Below are 19,718 nucleotides of genomic sequence, written 5' to 3' on the forward strand. Positions count from 1 at the left end.
AACACGGTAACAATGATCATAACGAGAAACATTTACTAAATATCGCTTTATCATTCTAAGACCACTTTTGAGAGTCACTACAAGCATGTATCCTAGTTTCACTCTACTCTTTGTCCACCTACAAGGTGGTCTTATATTGGTAAGACAGATATTGTTAAAAATATGTAGCCTAAGCAGCCTGCGAGTAGGCTCGTCACATTCCTAGCTCTATATTTTTACTCATGCTAAAAGAGTATACACTTACTTTTTACACATTTTTATTAAGGAGTGTTATAGTCATTAACCGCTCCTGACTAACCTTAACGCATTCTCAAAGCCCGGTTTTATTCTTTACAAGTTTCCAATATTCTCAAGGTATTAGTTGTGGTTTGAAATTATTGATGGAAAAATTATTTCAATTATTTTACACATTTAATTAGTCTATTATCTTTCTGTAAGTGCGGTTAATTAAAACTAGTGTGTTACAAGTATATAAATATAGAAGAAGTACTATTTTAATTAACTAGTTCAACTCAAGCTCTTGACACAAGTATATTTTTATATAAAGCTCTTGAGTTTTGTAAAATCAATTCGTTGCACCTTGTAAAAAGAACATTGAAGGAGTACTTGACACAAGTATATTTTTATATAATTGAACTCTGTTTTTAGGGTCTGTTCTCTTCAGCTTATTTTCAATTCAGTTCAGTTCACCTCCAATAAGTTCAGTTCGATTTACCTCCAATAAGTTAAGTTCAGATCTTATTTTAATTTCCCTCTCTCATTAAATATTCAGTTCAGTTAAGCTCCAATAAGTTCGGTTCAGTTCAGTCAATCTGAACAAACCCTTAATATTTATGGTTTTGAAAAGGAAAAAAACAGGCAGAGAATAGACTGACTGTATGTACTGTTGAAAATTATTGAGGTAATTGCTGACACTAATGATGCCACGATGATGTTATGTTGACGTCACGATGATGTCACATTGACATCATGATGATGTCATTGTACAAAAAAGCAAGTGTGCTTTGCAATATACTTCTATTACTTCCAATAAGTGTTGCAATTATAAGTTAACAAAAGGGATCCATATCTATGTTAATACTGAAAGTTGACTATAAAAACAGTGTTAATGTAATTAGGTACACGGTTTGTCGCCCATTATATTAGTCTTGTTGCTTAATGTTGTTTTCCAGGTCAGCCTTTGAGTTAGTTGTTAACATGAGATAATTAAATTAAGTTATGTTGAGAAACTGAGATTGTTAGTTGACAACAGAAATAATGCTTCTCATGAGGCTTAGCTTGCAATAGCTTGCATATTAGATTTCTGCTGCCTTTACTTTTTGAGCTAGCCATTTTGACCATACGAATATAGTGAAAAGGCATGGAGTTGACTTCAAGCTGATTTTTCCTTTAACAAGAAGTTGTACATACACCACTTTCTGTAATAATTATGAACTCAAAAGTCAACCCTTTATTTGTTCATAGATTGATGAAGAAAAATTATGTATTCATATATGTGGACATGGAAACCAAGCTATTGACCTATGAGTAGTGTTAGCTTCCAATGAAAGAAATGAGTCTTAATGTTTTAATAAATTATTATACTAATGCAAATAAATCATTAACATGAAAGGCAAGCATTGTACAAGTTAGGGAGTTATTTATTAGGATGTCTGCAAAAACTAATTAATAAGCTAGTACGTATATCAAATAAGGCTTAATTAGTATAATTGGGGTTGGGGATTTAATTAACTTATAACCTTAACTGAGTTCATAAGATTGAATCCTCTCAAGTGCAATACTTGACGGTGATGATTCCATTCCTCACCCTTTCCTCTTTTATGTGTCTGACTTGCAAATATTGTATAAAACAAATTATAAAATAATATGAGGATTGAATTGAAGGTTTGGCTAGAGTCCTTTAAACCATTAAAGAAAAAAGCTATTTACTTATAAAGTAGTTTAAATGCTATATTATATTTGTAAATTGTAATTGATCAATTTGACAGACATTGCCTTTTTATATTAAGATAGATTTTCATTTCCTTTTGATAATTGAACAACTAATGAATTTTGGAATAGATAGGCAGTTTGGATTATTCTTATAAACATACACCCTATGCTCACATTGAGATAGATTTAATCTATTCCAGCCACAACATAGGGAAAATAGTATATATAATTTTTAATTGTTAATATTATTGATGTTCTAAGGGAATGTATGTATATGATCTTCAACAATCTACTTCTTTTTTTTTTTTTCTACTTCTTCAAGAATAATCTCTTGGTACTAACAAATTATTTCACTTAGCTTGTAAACGTTGAGTATACTAGTATAATGAGCTGAGCCTCATGCTTCGTACAAGGGACCTTGTTATTCAAGTAATTAATTCAACATGCATGCAACTTACTTCCCTACAATTCAAGATACACACAAACTTCCATTTTTAGTCATCTCTCAAAAGAAACTAACCCCTAATATAAATACAAACACACTTCATGCATGCATTGTCTCCAAATAAAGTAACCCCCTCACCTTCCTTTTCCTTTTTGTTTTAGAAGTTTAACTCCTATAATTTTGGAGTCAATTAACTAACTTCTTTCCTTTATATTCCCTTATAAATACCTTCATTTCCTCTTACATCTTAAACCAACTTAAATTACTACAACATAACATCAAAACATCTATCTTTCCCTACCTTTACTCACCTCATCTCTTCCACCTTCATCTCCTCAAATTCTTCTCAATAACTTACAAGAAAAATAATATCAAATGTCGTCGAGGATGATGAAGATGGTAGTGAAGGCATTCGCCTTGATAGCTACCACCATGCTACTAGCCACAATCGCCTTCAATTCCATTAGTATCAAATATGAACAACAAGATCACCCTAATGGAGTAGAAAAGGACAACATCGCGCTCCCTTCTAGGAGGGTGAGCCGGTTCTTAGCCGAGAGTGATTACAACCGTCATGGAAGAAGCTTAAAGCCCGCGGACCATTGTCACAAGGACTACGCGGTGTGCGACGCCATGTATGGGAAGAACTTCACGTGTTGTGGAAACAAGTGTTTTGATCTAACCATTGATCAGAAGAATTGTGGAGGTTGCCATAACAAGTGCAAGTTTACTAATGAATGTTGTGATGGAAAGTGCGTAGACAAAACCTATGATAAAAGACATTGTGGGAGGTGTAACAACAAGTGTTTGGATGGACAATTATGTGTTTATGGGTTGTGTGACTATGCTTGATTTAATTTACTACTTGCTATTATGCAATTGTATAACATATTTTTTGGTTATGATAGAAATTTTTATCGTATATAATATTTGATGCTACAATTATACTTGTATCTTGTAACATCTTTATTACTACAAAATTTATATTGTATATAAAATTTTGATCAAAATTTGTTCCTAATGTATGATTGGATCAATCTTTTATTTGGTATAATCTTCCAATTCAATCTCTAGCTAAACTTTTTTGACGAAATTAATGAACTTTTATAGGAGGAATAATCAGACTATATATTTATTTATAGATAAACATAATATAAGTATGCGATACATTAATATTGCTGAGTAAAAGCACCTTTTAATCGTATGACAATCAAAATATGGACTTTCATAGGAGAAATCAAACTATTAAACGATGAACATAAGTATGCAAATTATTGCTGATAACCTGAGTAACTTTGTTAAATCTTTTTGTAAAAAGCTTATGTTACAAACATAAGTATGTATGGGAGAGTCCACCTTTAAATTTTTTTTTTTATTTTTTGAAAGATGGGAGAGTCCAATAGCTTTAATATATTTTTTTTGTTTAATAAGTGTATACTCACTTCGTCTCAAAATATAGTACATTTAAATTGGGTGTCCGATTCTCATAGAGTTTGTTTATACTCTTTCTAAGTTTTGATAAAATAAGCTCATGAAAAATATATACTTCCTAATTTCAAATGATAATTACCATGCCATTTATATTAAAGAAATTTGTCACATGTCAGGCCACCTCTATAGGCATTAATTCTCGTTAAATTTGACAGCCAAAAAAAAACTTACTGACTATATTCCGTAAGTAAACAATCTCTCTACTACCGTGCCCTTAATTCGATCTCATGACGAAAGAACACATTGTTCAAGCCTGCTGTCAATAATTATTATGTATGTATGCATATATTCAGTAATTACACAATCCCTCTACTACCTTTAATTCTTATGAAGAAAGAATAATGAAAGAAAGAAAGGAACAATACTTATTATGTAAAGGAGTATTATATTGTTCTCTTCATCAAAATAAATTTATTGTACAAAATTGATAACTGATAATGGTTTTTATTGATTGCAGCTTACTTATGTGTTAGAAATTATATTTACTTATTACGTAATTACTAATTTTTGATTGATTTATTAGTATATTTTGTTTCTTTCAAAGAAAAAAAAAATTAGTATATTTTGTTATGTACTTATGTGAAGCTGATAATAAATTTGACTAATTAATTAAACTTAACTTTATTGTTCAAAATAACTTTATTAATTAAACCTTATTGCTGAAAAGTAAACCTATTGTGAAGATCGAGAGTATTATGTAAGATTGAATAATGTAGCTAGGTATATATAGTAGGTTAAACCTAGACATAGGTCACATACATCATTATGTGTTCAAAGCATCTAAATTTATTTGCAATTTTGAAATTATTCACGTACTCTGTAATATACTTTTGTTTTTTCCAAACAAATTTTGTGACTTAAAGGAAGTGAAAAATTACTAATTTATGTTAACACTAAAAGTTTACTATACATACAAAAAAACAAAGAAAATAAGATCGATCGATCTAATTAGTCACACGGTTAGTCGCCCCTTATTCTTGTTGCTTAATTAATGTTGTTTTCCTTGCACCCTTTGAGTTGTTAACAGGAGATAGTTATATTAATGTTATATTAACAACAGAAATAATAATGCTTCTCATTTCACACTTGTTTCATGCTTGAGGCTTAGCTTGCAATAACTTGCATATTAGGTTTCTGCTTTACTTTATTGAGCTAGCCATTTTAACAATACGAGTACATGGAAGATGCATGGAGTTGACTTTAAGCTGATGTTTCCTGTAACAAGAAGCTGAAGATACACCACTTTATTATTTGATTAAGAACTCAAAAGTCAACCCTTTATATGGTAATAGATTGAAGAATAATGTATTCATTGATTTCATTCATAAGGACAAGGAAATCAAGTTATTGACCTATGAATAGTGTTAGCTTCCAATGGAAGAAATGAAAACACTAAACAAGTTAAAGTATAAATATGGATTTTTTATATAACGTTGGGTAAAATTAAAAAGCTAATTACATGTGTTAAAAACTTAAAATACTATATATGTGTGGTTATAATTGATAGTACTATACCTTACTAAAAGATTGATTGTAACATCAATTACACATGCAAGGTAATTAGAGGCAGATTTGGCAAATAAATCAATAGGTTCCTTATGCCAAATGAACATCTAACGGATTTTGGAATAATTTTATATTTTGAATTATATATTCTTAAAAGCGTGTACCCTATACAGAAGATTTTACGTAGTAACGTTAAAGCTAGATGAATTTGGTTATTTTTTTCGACCCTAATATAGAGAAAATGGTGCATGACTTATTGATGTGCTATTAGTAAGTTTTTAGAGAATATAATCTTATCTTCAAGAATCTCTTTTGTAATCTCTTGGTACTAAGCAGCCTTGTTCACTTGTAGACGTAGAATGAGCCTCATGCATCGTATTAGGGACCTTATTGTTCAAGTAATTTAAACATGCATGCAACTTAAATTAACTTACTACTTCCCTACAATTCAAGATACACACAAACTTCCATTTTTAGTTATCTCTCAAAAAAGCCTCTAGTATTTAAAGATTTCAAACACACCTTCCTTTTCCTTTTTTAGAATAGTTTACCAACTTTAAAGTCAACTTCGTTCTTTACTTTTTACACCCTTATAAATACATTCAATAACTCTTACATTGTAAGCCAACTAATTACAACTCATCATACCTCGCTATTTCTATTTTCCCCTAGCTAGCTCACCTCAGCTTGCTTCCGCCTTCCTCACCTCGAATTCTTCTCAATAATTAAGAGAAGATGTCGTCGAGGATGATGATGAAGGCAGTGAAGGCATTCGCCTTGATAGCTATCACCATGGTGATAGCCACCATTGCTTTCAATTCCATCACTATCAAATACGATCACCAAAATTATCACCCAAACCCTAATGAAGAAGAAGAGAACATTTCTCTATTACTTCCTTCTAAGAGGGTTAGCCGGTTCCTAGCCGAGAGTGACTACAACCACCACGGAAGAAGCTTAAAGCCCGCGGATCATTGCCACAAGGACTATGAGGTTTGTGACATCAAGTATGGGAAGAACTTCACATGTTGTGGAAACAAGTGTTTTGATCTAACCATTGATCAGAAGAATTGTGGAGGTTGCCATAGCAAGTGCAAGTTTACTAATGAATGTTGTGATGGAAAGTGCGTAGACAAAACCTATGATAAGAGACATTGTGGCAAATGTAACCACAAGTGTTTGGATGGACAATTATGTGTTTATGGATTGTGTGACTATGCTTGATTTAATACTTGCTCTTAGGAAATTGTATACCATATTTTGGATTTGATTTGGATGGAAAATTCTACGTATATCATTTGAGCTAGTATGTATAAGCATTATGTAACGTGAAATTCTGATCATTTGGTCTCCTCATAAGAAGGGTCTCCTAATTAATAATGTTCTATCTGATTATTGTATTTATTAAATAAAGAACATTTAATTTTGGCTGGAATGAACTTGTTCCAATAGTATATGATCCGAGCTAAAGTAGTAACATAAAATCTTATGAAAAATTACATCTAGTTAATACAAATCATTTTTTCTTGTTAATTCATAAGTTACTTATATTAATCATATGGGGTGTATGCTTGATTGCTAGTCAATTATATATAATTATATATTTATATACTACCTCCGTTAACTATTATTTGCAATAAAGGGGTATTATTTGTGAGATATAAAATATTCCTTTGTTGCAAATAATAGTTAACGGAGGTAGTAGCTAATTAATGATATGATGAATACTAATTCTAATTTCTTTGATTTACTAGACTACTGGTTTACTAGTAGTCAATTCAACTATCTAAGGGATGAACGACTAGAATGAGACAGTCGCGTGCATGTCATTTCTGTGCAACAGAAAATATAATAAATACATATATACCATACAGTAAGTCTTGTGTGTGACTAGCCACACATAGTATGACACTATGACCACACTTGTTTATAAAAATAATCATTTTTTATTAAGATAAGTAACCCAATTATTCATGGTGGTAACCTTAATTTGCCCATAGAGTAACCCCAATTCATTAGACATGTAACATTAATAAATTTTAAAAAATAAGCGATCACTCTGTTTGATCATTCGAGTAACCCTCTTTCTTTTATTTCGACTATTGAAACGTTAACTATTTATTTATAAGAATAATCTCATTTTTCTATTACAGTAACCCCAAATCCATTAAGGTAACCCCATTTGATCATTGTTGCAACTCCCATTACTTAAATTATAATTGCATGCTTATATGTGGAATGGTCACATCATGTGGTAGCCATACATTCTAATTTTTGTTAACCTTATTAAGGTTTAAAAATCATGCATGGAAAAACGTGTTTATAAATATGTCAACTAAAATGAAATAGAGGAAGTATATATAAAGATTAATCAGGCATGACAATGATATGCCATGCATGCATGTTCAATTCACCCAAACATTGATTAAATCGATTTTATTGACCAAAATTGGTTACAACTTATTTCAAATTATTGCAACTAATTATGTATTATTAGAATTAACGTTTATAGATTACTTAATTATAAAAACTAAATTTTACTCGATTTAGACCCTGTTAGGTTTGTTATGTCTTTTGGTAACTATCCCACAATTATATTGTATACCGTACCATGCATACTTATTCATACCCATTTTTTAACTTTTACCTTTTCACTTGCGTTAAATCTTATACAAGACTATATGAGTATATATGATCGTGCTGAGATCATAGAATCCTCATTCGTCAACTAGCAGTTTAGGTATACAAGAGATCATTAGAAATCTTTTTTTCATGGATCCTGTATCTTTAGCAATCCCTTGGTACTAAGCACATACACCCTTTCCCTCTTTGAGATTTTGCCCCCTAATTTTTAGCACCTTTCATGTTACTATGTTAGGAACCCCATTTTAATCATGTTTTTCCTATTTAAAAAATTATTTCATAATTTAAATTTGTTTGATTATTTTCCTAGCCTTGCTTTCTCAGTAACTACTTTAAAATTCAAGTTACACACAAACTTTCAACTATAGTCATCTCACCCCATGTTAATAAAAGTACCCTAATGATTCAAACACACTCCATGCATGCATCACCCCAAATTAACGCAACTCCTTAATTTTTTAAATAAACCTACCAAATTATTTAATTTAAGTCAAACTACTCTACACTTTATTTTCTTATAAATACCTTCAACCACCTTAACACAACTAATTAAACTAAAACTAACCATCTTTTCCTTAGCTTGTTCTCCATACTCTCTCCCTCTCTAATAATTTGTGATCCTTCACAACATCATATCAATCAAATTAGAAATATGTCGTCGACAACAATGAAGACGACAATCAAGGCATTTGTTGTGGTAGCGATCACGATGACTATGGCCCTTATTGCTCTAAGTTCCTTTAGTAACAACAATTCGCAACAAGAGCACCACGTCGATGAAGAACAAGGCAACAACAACAACAACGCGGGGTTTCTACCTTCTAAGAGGGTTAGCCGGTTCCTAGTTGAAAGTGACTACAACCGTCATGGAAGAAGCTTAAAGCCCGCGGATCATTGTCACAAGGACTACGAGGTTTGCGACGTTATGTATGGTAAGAACTTCACATGTTGTGGAAACAAGTGTTTTGATCTTACCATTGATCAGAAAAATTGTGGAGCTTGCCATAACAAGTGCAAGTTTACTCATGAATGTTGCGACGGAAAGTGCGTAGACAAAACCTATGATAAAAGACATTGTGGGAGGTGTAACAACAAGTGTATGGCAGGACAATTATGTGTTTATGGGATGTGTGATTATGCTTAATTAATCATATTATACATATTAGTTCATTATTCGATAATACGTATTTAATTATTTTGTAAGACGGATATTTTGATCATCCGTTGAGCTAGTACATAAATTGTGGTGAAAATTTGTTACTTCTATATATATCAAATTCTTTTGGCAATTAGCCAGATTTGAGATTTAAGAATGAGGTAAAATTTGTTATTGAATATCGTCAACTGTCTATTTTCATAAAATAGCACAATGTTTTAAAAGTTGTAAAAGTTTATTTGTTGCTTAAGGTGATTCACATACATGTCCCTCTAAAGTTTGGTCCAACTTTCTTATTTTGATCGTCTCGTTGACTTTGCCAATAAACTCATTAGTGCAGAAAGAATAAAATCAATAAAAGCTAGAAAATGGCAAGTTAAAAAAAAAAAAAAGTGAAAATAATTATTTTATGTAAAGTACAGAGAAAGTACTAGGTGATTCATTTATGATATTAAGTAGTTATCTAGATAATGACCTAATAATTTAATTTATACAAATTCGTATGTAGTAATGCCCAACGTTGTGTAGATGTTGAGAAGACGCTAATGAATAATATAAAAGATTCATTAATTAATAATAAACGGAGTATGATATATAGGATGAATTTATTTTTGAATTCATACACAAAACCCTTTAAAAGTAAAAACACTAAAAAATATAATATATATATATATATATATATAATGTAGGTAAAATATGTCTACTCATGACTCTAATCATCAACTCACGAATTCCTAAATAATTTCCCTCTAAATTTATACGAATAAATTTTTTGTTAAAAAATAAATACGAAAATTTGATGAGATTGGTAGCTAGCCCCCCACCCAAAGGCTCTACAATTCTTGTCATGGTGGAATTCAATCGACAGTAAACAAAGGAATTTTTTTTTTTTTTTTTTTTTTTTTTTTTTCAGTTTTTAGGGTTTATTTGGCCTGATACCATGTCAAAAATGTGAATCCTTGGTTTGCATTTCAGTGTAAACACGGTATTTATACAACCTAAAGTAAGGGCCTTAACATAGCCCGTTAACCAACTAAATACAATATATACGGGCTTGGCTTAACAATTCTACAAACAAGAAAATGGGAACTCAACTTGACCACCGTTCATTTACTCTGATCTTGAAATTTGGCTTTAGGTTTATTGTTTATAGGACTTGTTTAGTAATTATTGGCCACCATTCTATAAATCTAACTAAAGTAATTACCGCTGATGTCATTACTTTCCACATGCCGACTTCTTGTAAACAATTTTTTCTCCAAAACTAATAATGACATCATTATTTTTTTTCAACATAAATTAAAAATGGTAAATGGTAAATTAATTATACATTTTTCTAACATATTTTTTATTTAAATTGACTAACCATTGGAGAAATTAAAGGAAGGTCGGATTATTTCATTTTCTTATAAACATTATCTTTTTCTCCTACTCCGTATATTTATACAGATTATATGATTGGGGTTTCCACTCTTTATTAATTTATCAATCTATTAGATTTTGCTTAAATTGTTTGTATTACACACATATAAGCTAAAAAATATTGTTAAAATAGTAATATAATTTTAAATATCGTGCATCACACGAACCTAGTCCAGTTATATGATTAATTTTCCCACCAAACTGCTAATTTTAGAATTTTTTTTTCTTTTTTCTTTTTTTTTTAAAAAAAAATCTGAACGGTATATAACATTAAAAAAAATAAATCTTAAGAATAAACATTATATAAATCCCAATACATATAAACATGTACTATATGTCTAATTGTCTATATGTACATATTCATTTTAAGCCTACGCATAGCTCGGGAGTTAACTAGTTGTTAATATTACGCAGTACTCCGTATGTCATACATTGATAAAAATTACCGAACACTATCTCTATTTGTGTTTACTTTATGGAAGCAAAAATACAAGTTTCTCTCAGTAATAAACAAAAAACGGTTTATCACAAGGCATTTTTGTAAATAAATTAACAACTTTTTCATTAATGTAGGCTCCACAGTGGATGGTGATTGGATGAAATTGTTGATAAATTTACCTATATATCATGTGATAAACAAAAAGTATTTCACTTAGATTAACTAAGGCAAGCTCATTTTTTTTTTCTTCCCTTTTTTTTTTTTTTGAAAAAAAAAAGTAAAAATGGTGTAAAGATGCAAAAAACGATGGAGTACGAATTTTTCCAATATAATTACACTATTGTACGTGGCACTATTCTATTGCTGTTTGCATCATTAATTTAACATTTACTTGCGTTACATAATACGCATAACATAAACTAAGGAACCGAGTAATTTTATAATGCGTAATTCCAAAGTTTTGAGTTTAATTTACAGGCTAATTAATGATTAGCTTATTTCATAACCAATTTCTTTGATGATTTGCTCACTTCACAAAAAAACGTTTTTGCCCTTTGCTTCATTTTATGGATTGACCAATTATATTCTTTGGTGGTCGGTACTCCATGAATGAGCAACCCTTCCCACCTTTCTTTTTTGTGGTAAAAGCATGATATATTAAATATGCTTAAGGGTCAAAATCTAATACTCCACTTTGTATTTTCTTTTTATTGGATTGCATTTCATGCATTAAAAACATTTTCTAAAATGATATTAATTTATAAATACTTTGTATATAATTATGTAATCATGCATTAATGATTATTAATTTATTATTAATGTTTGTTTTATGTATAATATATAAGGAGTACAGAGTACATTTTTATTTTCTTATTATTTGCATCCTTTAGGACTTTTTAAAAATAAATAAATAAATAAATAAAATCTATACTATATATTTTGCTTAATTTTCTTCATGCAAACTATGTTCAACTTCTTTTACCTAGGAGAAGTATGGCCAGGGCTATATAGTAGCTTATTAAATTAATATCAAAGACTAGCTCGAACCAAAGCAAGTTTTATATGGTTATTCCAATTTGAATTATATTGATTGTTTTTAGTTTGGAATGGGTGTTGCTAAAATTGCAATATGGTTGAGTATTTAAAAAAACTTTTAGCTTATTGTGACAAAATAGGAACTCCACTCTTGTCTAACCTTTTGTTGTCAATTAACAAAAGAAAAGAAAAGATAGTCTCAATACTACTACTCCCTAAACAAAAGAGCTATAAGGGTAAACTTGATAAAATCAATCCGACCAAAGTGGAAAATTAGAACTCGATCGAACGACAAAACCCATATACGATACTAAATTGTACCAGAAATTAGCAAAAATTAGATGGTTATGATCCATGTACTATCTTAGGCTTTGTTCACATTTACTGAACTGAATTAAACTGAACTGATTGGACCTGAATTGAACTGAACTGAACTGAACTGAAATTAAGTAAATGTGAACAGGCCCTTAGTGAGCCATGCACGTTTATTTAAATTATAATAAAGCGAAATGATGATCGGTCTAATGATGAACCACAATTTAACCTAATAAATTAGCCAAATTCGAATCAAATAACTTATCACGAAAATACAACAAAATTAGCTATCATTCAATTGACTGACCTATTTGCCAACTAAATTAACCATTAGATAGGGGGTATAGGGGCACAAGTAAACCATGTTGAATTACGGTGTGAAAATCAAACCTATTATTTGCATTATTCAATTCAATGTCTAAATATAAAACTTATATGGAATTAATGAGAAATTAAGATCTATGTTCTAGTGATCGACTAGGATCCATTACACTTGGAAGCACCCTATATTTGACCCAATTATTTTACTATATACTAGTAAATAAATTGACTCCCCTCTTATTTATTTAATTAATCAACTCCTGAACTTACAAAGAATATCTTTGAAAAGTAGTCACCTCCTTAATTTAGAATAAAAACCTCATTAGATTATACCACACTTCATGCATCCTTCCCCACAAAATCACCCTACAACGTTAACTCATTTTTTTTAACCACAATTTTCGCGTCAACTCTTTCCTTTATTCCCTCTATAAACCCCTTCTTCTCCTCAAACCATTCTTACCTCCCCTCTAACCCTTTAAAAGTTCATAAGCTATCATAACACAAATAACATAAAACTTACAACCCTTATCATAACCCCTTTTGTTGACATTTTGTTTCAAAATGTCGACAACGATGATTCGAAGGACTATCAAGGCAATAGCCTTGGTAGCAATCACCTTGGCAATGATCATGGCAATAAGCTCCATCAATTTTAGCAACCAACAACGCGAGCAAACCTTTGCTCGCGATGCAGGATATGTTGATGACCATGTTGAAGAACAAGCCGAGGATGATCACTTGTTACTCCCCTCTAAGAGGGTGAGCCGGTTCCTAGGTGAAGGTAACACTGATGATTTTCAACTCCATGGAAGAATCTTAAAGCCCGCGGATCATTGCCACAAGGATTACGAGGTTTGTGACATAAGGTATGGTAAGGACTTTACTTGTTGTGGAAACAAGTGTTTCGATCTCACCATTGATAAGAAGCATTGTGGATCTTGCCATAACAAGTGTAAGTTCACGCACGATTGTTGCGACGGAAAGTGTGTAGACAAAACCTATGACAAGAGGCATTGTGGGAGATGCAACTACAAGTGCAAGGAAGGACAATATTGTGTTTATGGGATGTGTGACTATGCTTGATTGATTTATATCCCATTTTGAGTCATTATTTATTTGAGGTTTGTCATATTTATTTATCAAGTAATAAAGAGCCACAAATTTGTGGTGGATTATTTTCTGTTTTTATACAAAAAAAAAAAGTTTATGATTATACATACTCAAAGTTTGTTTGATTATTCAATTCATACATATACATCTATGTCTTGATATGATGATCTTCTGTGCTATCAAAACCAATAATGTACTATACATACATATACTATTAAATTTTCTCTATGTTGTAAGAAGACCTATTATTGCTTTGGCAATATTTTGTTGTTATAAATACTAATGTTGTGTTGTGTTATAGGGATTGGAAATGTCCATTTTTCTTCAGGAATCGCATGATATTGATTTGATGAGGATACTTAAATAAATTGTGTATCGAGGTAACTAACTAGGTGATTTTATTTTCTAATTTTTTGGTTAAAAGTTAACCTAGGTCGTCTTTTGATTATTTTGATAAAAGTAAACGTAATATGAATAGCATTGTGCGTTTAAATGATACTTCGTTATTTTTCGTTACTTTTTGTGTCAATATAACAAAAGGTGTTCTTATTAACAATTTCTGCGCATGTAGTTCATTGCAGAGGTATAACCAATTGCTTGCACAACGTTAAATTCAAAAGCTTATGGCTAGCAATTTCTACTTTGACCACCTTCTCAAAATCTGCAACAATTTGCATGGCAATATAACTTTACCTATTCTCTATAGATTGGTCTCACTTTTTATTATCTTCTAATCACATGAGCACCTAAAATACCAATTTAGCGTACCTCAATGTTACAATAATAAATAAAATAATAATAGTGGAAATATTAGGGAAACATAGATTAGACTCCTTATTAAAAGCGATTATTCTAGAATTAAATAATACTAATATGAAGTAAAGCAATTGTATACCAAGTATAAATAATGACACTTTTAATTTCAATTGTTTTGTTTTTATTGGCTTCAACTTTGTTAGTTCCTCAATTATTTTCTCTAATAATAACGAACAAAATGAATACTTGCTCCGCCTCTTAATACAAAGTCTTTTCTAGCATTTATTACTCACATAATAAAGAAAAAGAGGCTTTTAATTTAGGGATGGATGGAGTATCTTTATAGAGAAAAAAAATGTTAATAACAAACGTGACTTGTATGCAACAATTAGATCTCCTGGATAGTGTGTTTATGCAAAAGGCACAAAATTCCATCACTATGCAAGATATGAGCTATCAATACAAAAGTGTAAACCAAGTAATAATGCACAATTAGCACCAAAAATAAGCATATTTCACATTATAGTTGCTTAATTAAGCATAATCTTATGATTAATTAATAAATTAATCAGATCAGAATTACAGTCAATGTTGTAACACCAAAGTTTCTTAGGAAAAAAAATACGGAGTAATATGCATTTATACGTAGTATGTATGTATAATGTAATACAGCCTTGCAGATTTACGGCAAGCTTGTAAATTGTAGAAGAAAAAGCCAAAAAAGAAACCCACAAATAAGAAAGCAAAACCTTGAATGTCACATAATTTAATACAAGTATAAATAATATGTTTACGTGAAAACTAAAAAGAACCTATCTCCATTAAGTTCGCTTTGAACCACGTGTAACACTTGACCCAACAATAATAGTTTGCACAAATGATGGGATTTTTCACATGAATTCGTCGTCTATTAGCAGTTAGCTAGCTAGCAAGACAGTCAAAATGAGGCTACGCAAGCTAATTTAGTGTTATGAAAGATGGAATTTATTAGAGATATTGACTTCCAAATACTAAGTTTTTTGGTGTTTAGATACTCACAAGGGCGGGGTGAAAATCGATTCCAAGATCTCCTGAAATCGAGAAAAAAGCCCTTACCACGTAAACTATTTACTCTGTAGTAACCAAGAGTAGAGCTGTCAAAAACTAATTCGATCTAACCATAGTTGAAGAAAAACCAATATGGCTTGGAAAAAAAAACACTTAACATGCATGGATATATTGATCTCTGATAAACAATTAATAAATTTGAATTTATGACACGAATAACCCAGCTTAATTTAAACACGATTTGATAGTCATGACATTGATAATACTCAATATAAACAATCTTTGTATGTTATTAATATTCGATGTAAAAACATGCTACCAATTCACTCTGCCTAAGTGGCTATCATCCATATAACAATTCTTCCCTTGTGCCCTACCCCCATGTCCAACTTCATCACCAAGAACACGGTTGATGCCTTGTAATAATCAACATAATAAACCTGCTCTACTCACTATCGCTACACCATATCTTGTGATGAAACCAATTTTGTATCCAAACATCAAACCCGATCCTATAGTGTAAAAGCAAAATTCAAGTGCCATAGTGTTGTGGGACTTTTACTCTTGTAGGGATAGCTAAGTAGAAAGAAGTCAGGGGAAAACAGGCACAAAAATCACTATTGAACGAAGCCAAGATGACATAATTTAAGGAATGACTTATTTTGTCAGAAACAAGTCTTAATAAGATTCATATTTATAAGAGGCTTAGAGATCCCAAATACATGATTCCAATCCTATGATTCAAACAAGGGTTTGTAAGAGATCGAGGCTCTTTACTCTGCTACAGTTAGGAGAAGGAAACGTGGCAGTACCTGTGTTTCATGCCTGCACTCCAGAAGGGGTTTTAATACATGAAACCAGGAACTCTCTTCATTTCCTCCACTTAAATGCAGCAAATGAACAGCCATAATACACATACAGGCATTAGAGCAACTAAACAACGCGACAATGAGATCCCTCTCATCAGATATTGGTCGACTCCATAAGACTATATATCATCATGGAGGCAGCAGATTTCTCAGCTTCCTTGATTCTTGACTTCTCATCTCCCAACACAGAAAGTTTCTCATCATCTGATGTTACGATCAGAACAGAACATATATATTTCTTCTCGTGACCCACCCCTACTTCTTTTTCAATCCTGCAAGTTGATGTGTATGAAATTATTAGATTTGCTTAATGTAATTTCAAAAAACCTGTAAATTACGACTAAAAATACAAACAAGCTCATGCAGCTCCAACAAAGTTATACATACATTTGACATTTCATTCGTCTCATTGCTATTTACAAATAAAAAAAGAGTACCTGTATGTTGCCTTAGACCATTTCTTTTTGCCACAAAGATCATTTAACTTCTGCTTAGCAGATTCAATCTCATATGTCTCGTTAACTTCATAATCAACATCCATATCATTAACAGATTTGTTGAGCTTCTCTAGTGCCAGTTTAGCTGCCTTAAGCTTAGCAATATTTTCCTGGTCAGAAGTTCTAGTAGCAACGAGCTTAGCATCCACGTAAATGCTACAAATATCTTTTTCACCCTTCCTCCAGTGCCTAATATCAACTTTTTTTCCTTCATTCTGGCATAACTCATAGAGCATTGCCACTGGCTGCACTGATAATGTCTCGAGTCTAACAATTGGCTCTAGAAGACCCCTAACAACCTACAATATACCGCCATTTTCAAATGTGACAGCATTGCTGTCATTAATTGATGCAAGTACAATGAAAGAACCAGAAACCGGTGTACTAACCTGCCAGAGAAATTTCAGATCAAAATCACAGTCAAGATAAACAGCTGCTATTACAGATTCCACTATGTCAGCAAGAACCTTTGGGGCTTTTACTGCACCTTTATTAAGTGCAGTTTCATCTTCTGCTTCCACAACAAGTGCAAATTCTCGAACCTTTAGACAAGCAATGCAGAAATAATAGAATCAGACGTATTCATATGCTGTAAATTATATGAGAACATTTCATACCAACTTACGAAGTATGTTTTATTTCCTAAGTGTTTATTTTTCTTATTGCCATATGAAAAAGAACCATTTCGGCGTTTACAGAATATAATTTCCTATGCATCGTTGCCAATTTTTTAGAAAGATTGGCGCATTGAACACTATTTTGGTTGTCTCCAATCCAGAGTATAGTCATAGTTAGGACCTATTCTCATACGTTGAAATTCAGTTTAGTTCAGGTCAGCTCCTAATTTTCTTCTCTTATAAAATATTCAGTTCAGTTCAGTCAATGAGAACAAATAGGCCCTTAGTCATGTACTTACGTATGTTCAAGTTCAACACTATTTATCTGGTACTAGTAGGTTTTATTAAGTAGTAACATGGGGCAGTCACAAGAATGTGAGTAATGCAAGAGTTTAGTACTTAGAGGCACTCGTGTCATCTGCATACGTGATAAACAGGTATTCAGGTAACAATCACCTCTTTTATAGTTAATAGTGTGCATTAGCACCAACACACATTAATTCCAATTACAATATAAACCAGAGGAGATAAAAAGTAAAAAATGTGTATAAGTGCGAAAAACTCTGTTTCATAATAGTTGCATCCTCTCGACGTTTACACATATTTTGATATAAATGTAGTATTACTATTGTATTTTTTATGATTTAATTAAATGAAATGTACTTGTATGTAAAGATATTGAAGTACTTTGTATTAGTGTATGAAATATATTGACAAACATCACATTGATGCAACTATAATGAAACAAGAAATAGTTTAGTTGGTTTTAGCCTTAAGTGGTACCAAAAGTTTTGATATCAAATCTCGCCTACATTATTCGTCTTTTCGCATCTCTCTACACCATGGGGAAAAATTCCAACAAAATGACCATTAAGTCATTTACAAAAAACAATCAATTACTCCGTATTCAATACAAATTCTTAATAAATGAGTACCTTGGCATCAAGAAGAAGAGAATTACGACGAACGTAACGATAAAGGCCAATACGAACAGCAACACGAGCAAGTTTCTGAGTATTAGTATTTGCACAACAGAGGAGATGAAGAATTCCTTCGTCAACATTTGGATAATCCAAAAACACTGAATTTGCGACTGCAAGCCCTAAAACGGCGTCGCCTAAGAACTCCAGTCTTTGGTATGACACTGACTTAGTAGTAGTACTCGACGAGTGAGTCAGCGCTTCTTCTAGAAGCTTCTTGTTCCTGAACTTGTAGTTTAGTATTCCTTCCACGGATGAAACGCAGCGTTCCATGTCTTTTGGTGGGTCCTCCTCACCGGAGATGGACATTGGGGTGGGGATTGACATTGGAATCGGTTGTTGTATTACAAACCTAAATACTCTCGCGGTGTCCGCGCGTGGAGGACAAGATAAGTTTAGTTTGATAGCTAAAGGTTGGACCATAGTGAGGCTAGATTGGGTCGGGTCTATTTTAAATTTGATTCTTGCAAAATACGGAGTAATTGTGTACAGTCAAGTCCAAATCTGAATTATGAAACGATGCATTAGGAATTCCCCTTGTGAGGGGTTTCCCGTTTCCTAATATTTACTTTTTTCTTACCATTGTGAAAAAAAAAAAAGTCTAAATCTGAATCGTGTTTTTTTTGGGTCAGTTTCAAATTGGATCAATTGAGTCAGTATTTGACACCTCTACCTTGCAATGTATCATCTTAATATTTTGATCAAAACTTACATTGGTATGGTACATTTCCAGTTGCTTGTTCATTATAGTAAATTTAAAACAAATATACGCTTTTCAAAAAGATTGGTCTATTTTTGTCAAAAAAAAGAAAAGAAAACTTTGTTGAAATGTTGATGCAAGTTCATATAATGTCTTGAAAATTAACCTAATGTAGACTTTCTTAGAAACGCAATTTTCAAAAAGCCATTTGCAAAACAAAGCTTCCCGCTAGCGTGGCACATGTGCATTTGTATTTTGTAACTTGTTAAATAGTTCATCTAAATTTGTTTAGGTGTGTGCCAAGCAAAGCAAGATTCATGCTTTTGGGTGTTGCTCTACTCCAAGTTATATAAGATTCAACATACGCTTACAGATTCCAGTTAACGAAAAAGGGAGGCAGTTGAAGAACCAAAGAAACAACTGTGATAAAATGG

The 19,718-nt window shown here is 31.7% G+C and overlaps 5 protein-coding genes across 5 annotated transcripts; 4 read left to right on the top strand and 1 right to left on the bottom strand.

Moving 5' to 3' along the window:
* Positions 1-2,648: 2,648 nt before the first annotated feature.
* On the top strand, positions 2,649-3,314 carry LOC145627374 (stigma-specific STIG1-like protein 3). The gene has a single exon (XM_081679765.1). It carries the CDS (start codon positions 2,753-2,755, stop codon positions 3,227-3,229), a length of 477 nt encoding a protein of 158 aa, XP_081535891.1. The 5' UTR covers positions 2,649-2,752; the 3' UTR covers positions 3,230-3,314.
* Positions 3,315-6,032: 2,718 nt separating this feature from the next.
* Positions 6,033-6,787, top strand: LOC145627375 (stigma-specific STIG1-like protein 1). The gene has a single exon (XM_081679766.1). The coding sequence runs from the start codon at positions 6,110-6,112 to the stop codon at positions 6,596-6,598; it is 489 nt and encodes a 162-aa protein (XP_081535892.1). The 5' UTR covers positions 6,033-6,109; the 3' UTR covers positions 6,599-6,787.
* Positions 6,788-8,570: 1,783 nt separating this feature from the next.
* On the top strand, positions 8,571-9,328 carry LOC145627376 (uncharacterized). The gene has a single exon (XM_081679767.1). It carries the CDS (start codon positions 8,670-8,672, stop codon positions 9,159-9,161), a length of 492 nt encoding a protein of 163 aa, XP_081535893.1. The 5' UTR covers positions 8,571-8,669; the 3' UTR covers positions 9,162-9,328.
* Positions 9,329-13,179: 3,851 nt separating this feature from the next.
* Positions 13,180-14,057, top strand: LOC145627377 (stigma-specific STIG1-like protein 3). Its single transcript, XM_081679768.1, has one exon. It carries the CDS (start codon positions 13,270-13,272, stop codon positions 13,789-13,791), a length of 522 nt encoding a protein of 173 aa, XP_081535894.1. The 5' UTR covers positions 13,180-13,269; the 3' UTR covers positions 13,792-14,057.
* A 2,527-nt stretch (positions 14,058-16,584) lies between these two features.
* On the bottom strand, positions 16,585-18,971 carry LOC145629400 (ribonuclease 3-like protein 2). Its single transcript, XM_081682000.1, has 4 exons — positions 18,540-18,971; positions 17,377-17,529; positions 16,928-17,286; positions 16,585-16,762 (listed from the first exon to the last, which is right to left on the bottom strand). Exons 1-4 carry the CDS (start codon positions 18,909-18,911, stop codon positions 16,585-16,587), a joined length of 1,062 nt encoding a protein of 353 aa, XP_081538126.1. The 5' UTR covers positions 18,912-18,971.
* Positions 18,972-19,718: the final 747 nt, after the last annotated feature.

Source organism: Chenopodium album, chromosome 4 (assembly GCF_948465745.1).
Source record: "Chenopodium album chromosome 4, dcCheAlbu1.1, whole genome shotgun sequence".
In the NCBI taxonomy this organism is placed as follows: Eukaryota; Viridiplantae; Streptophyta; class Magnoliopsida; order Caryophyllales; family Amaranthaceae; genus Chenopodium; species Chenopodium album.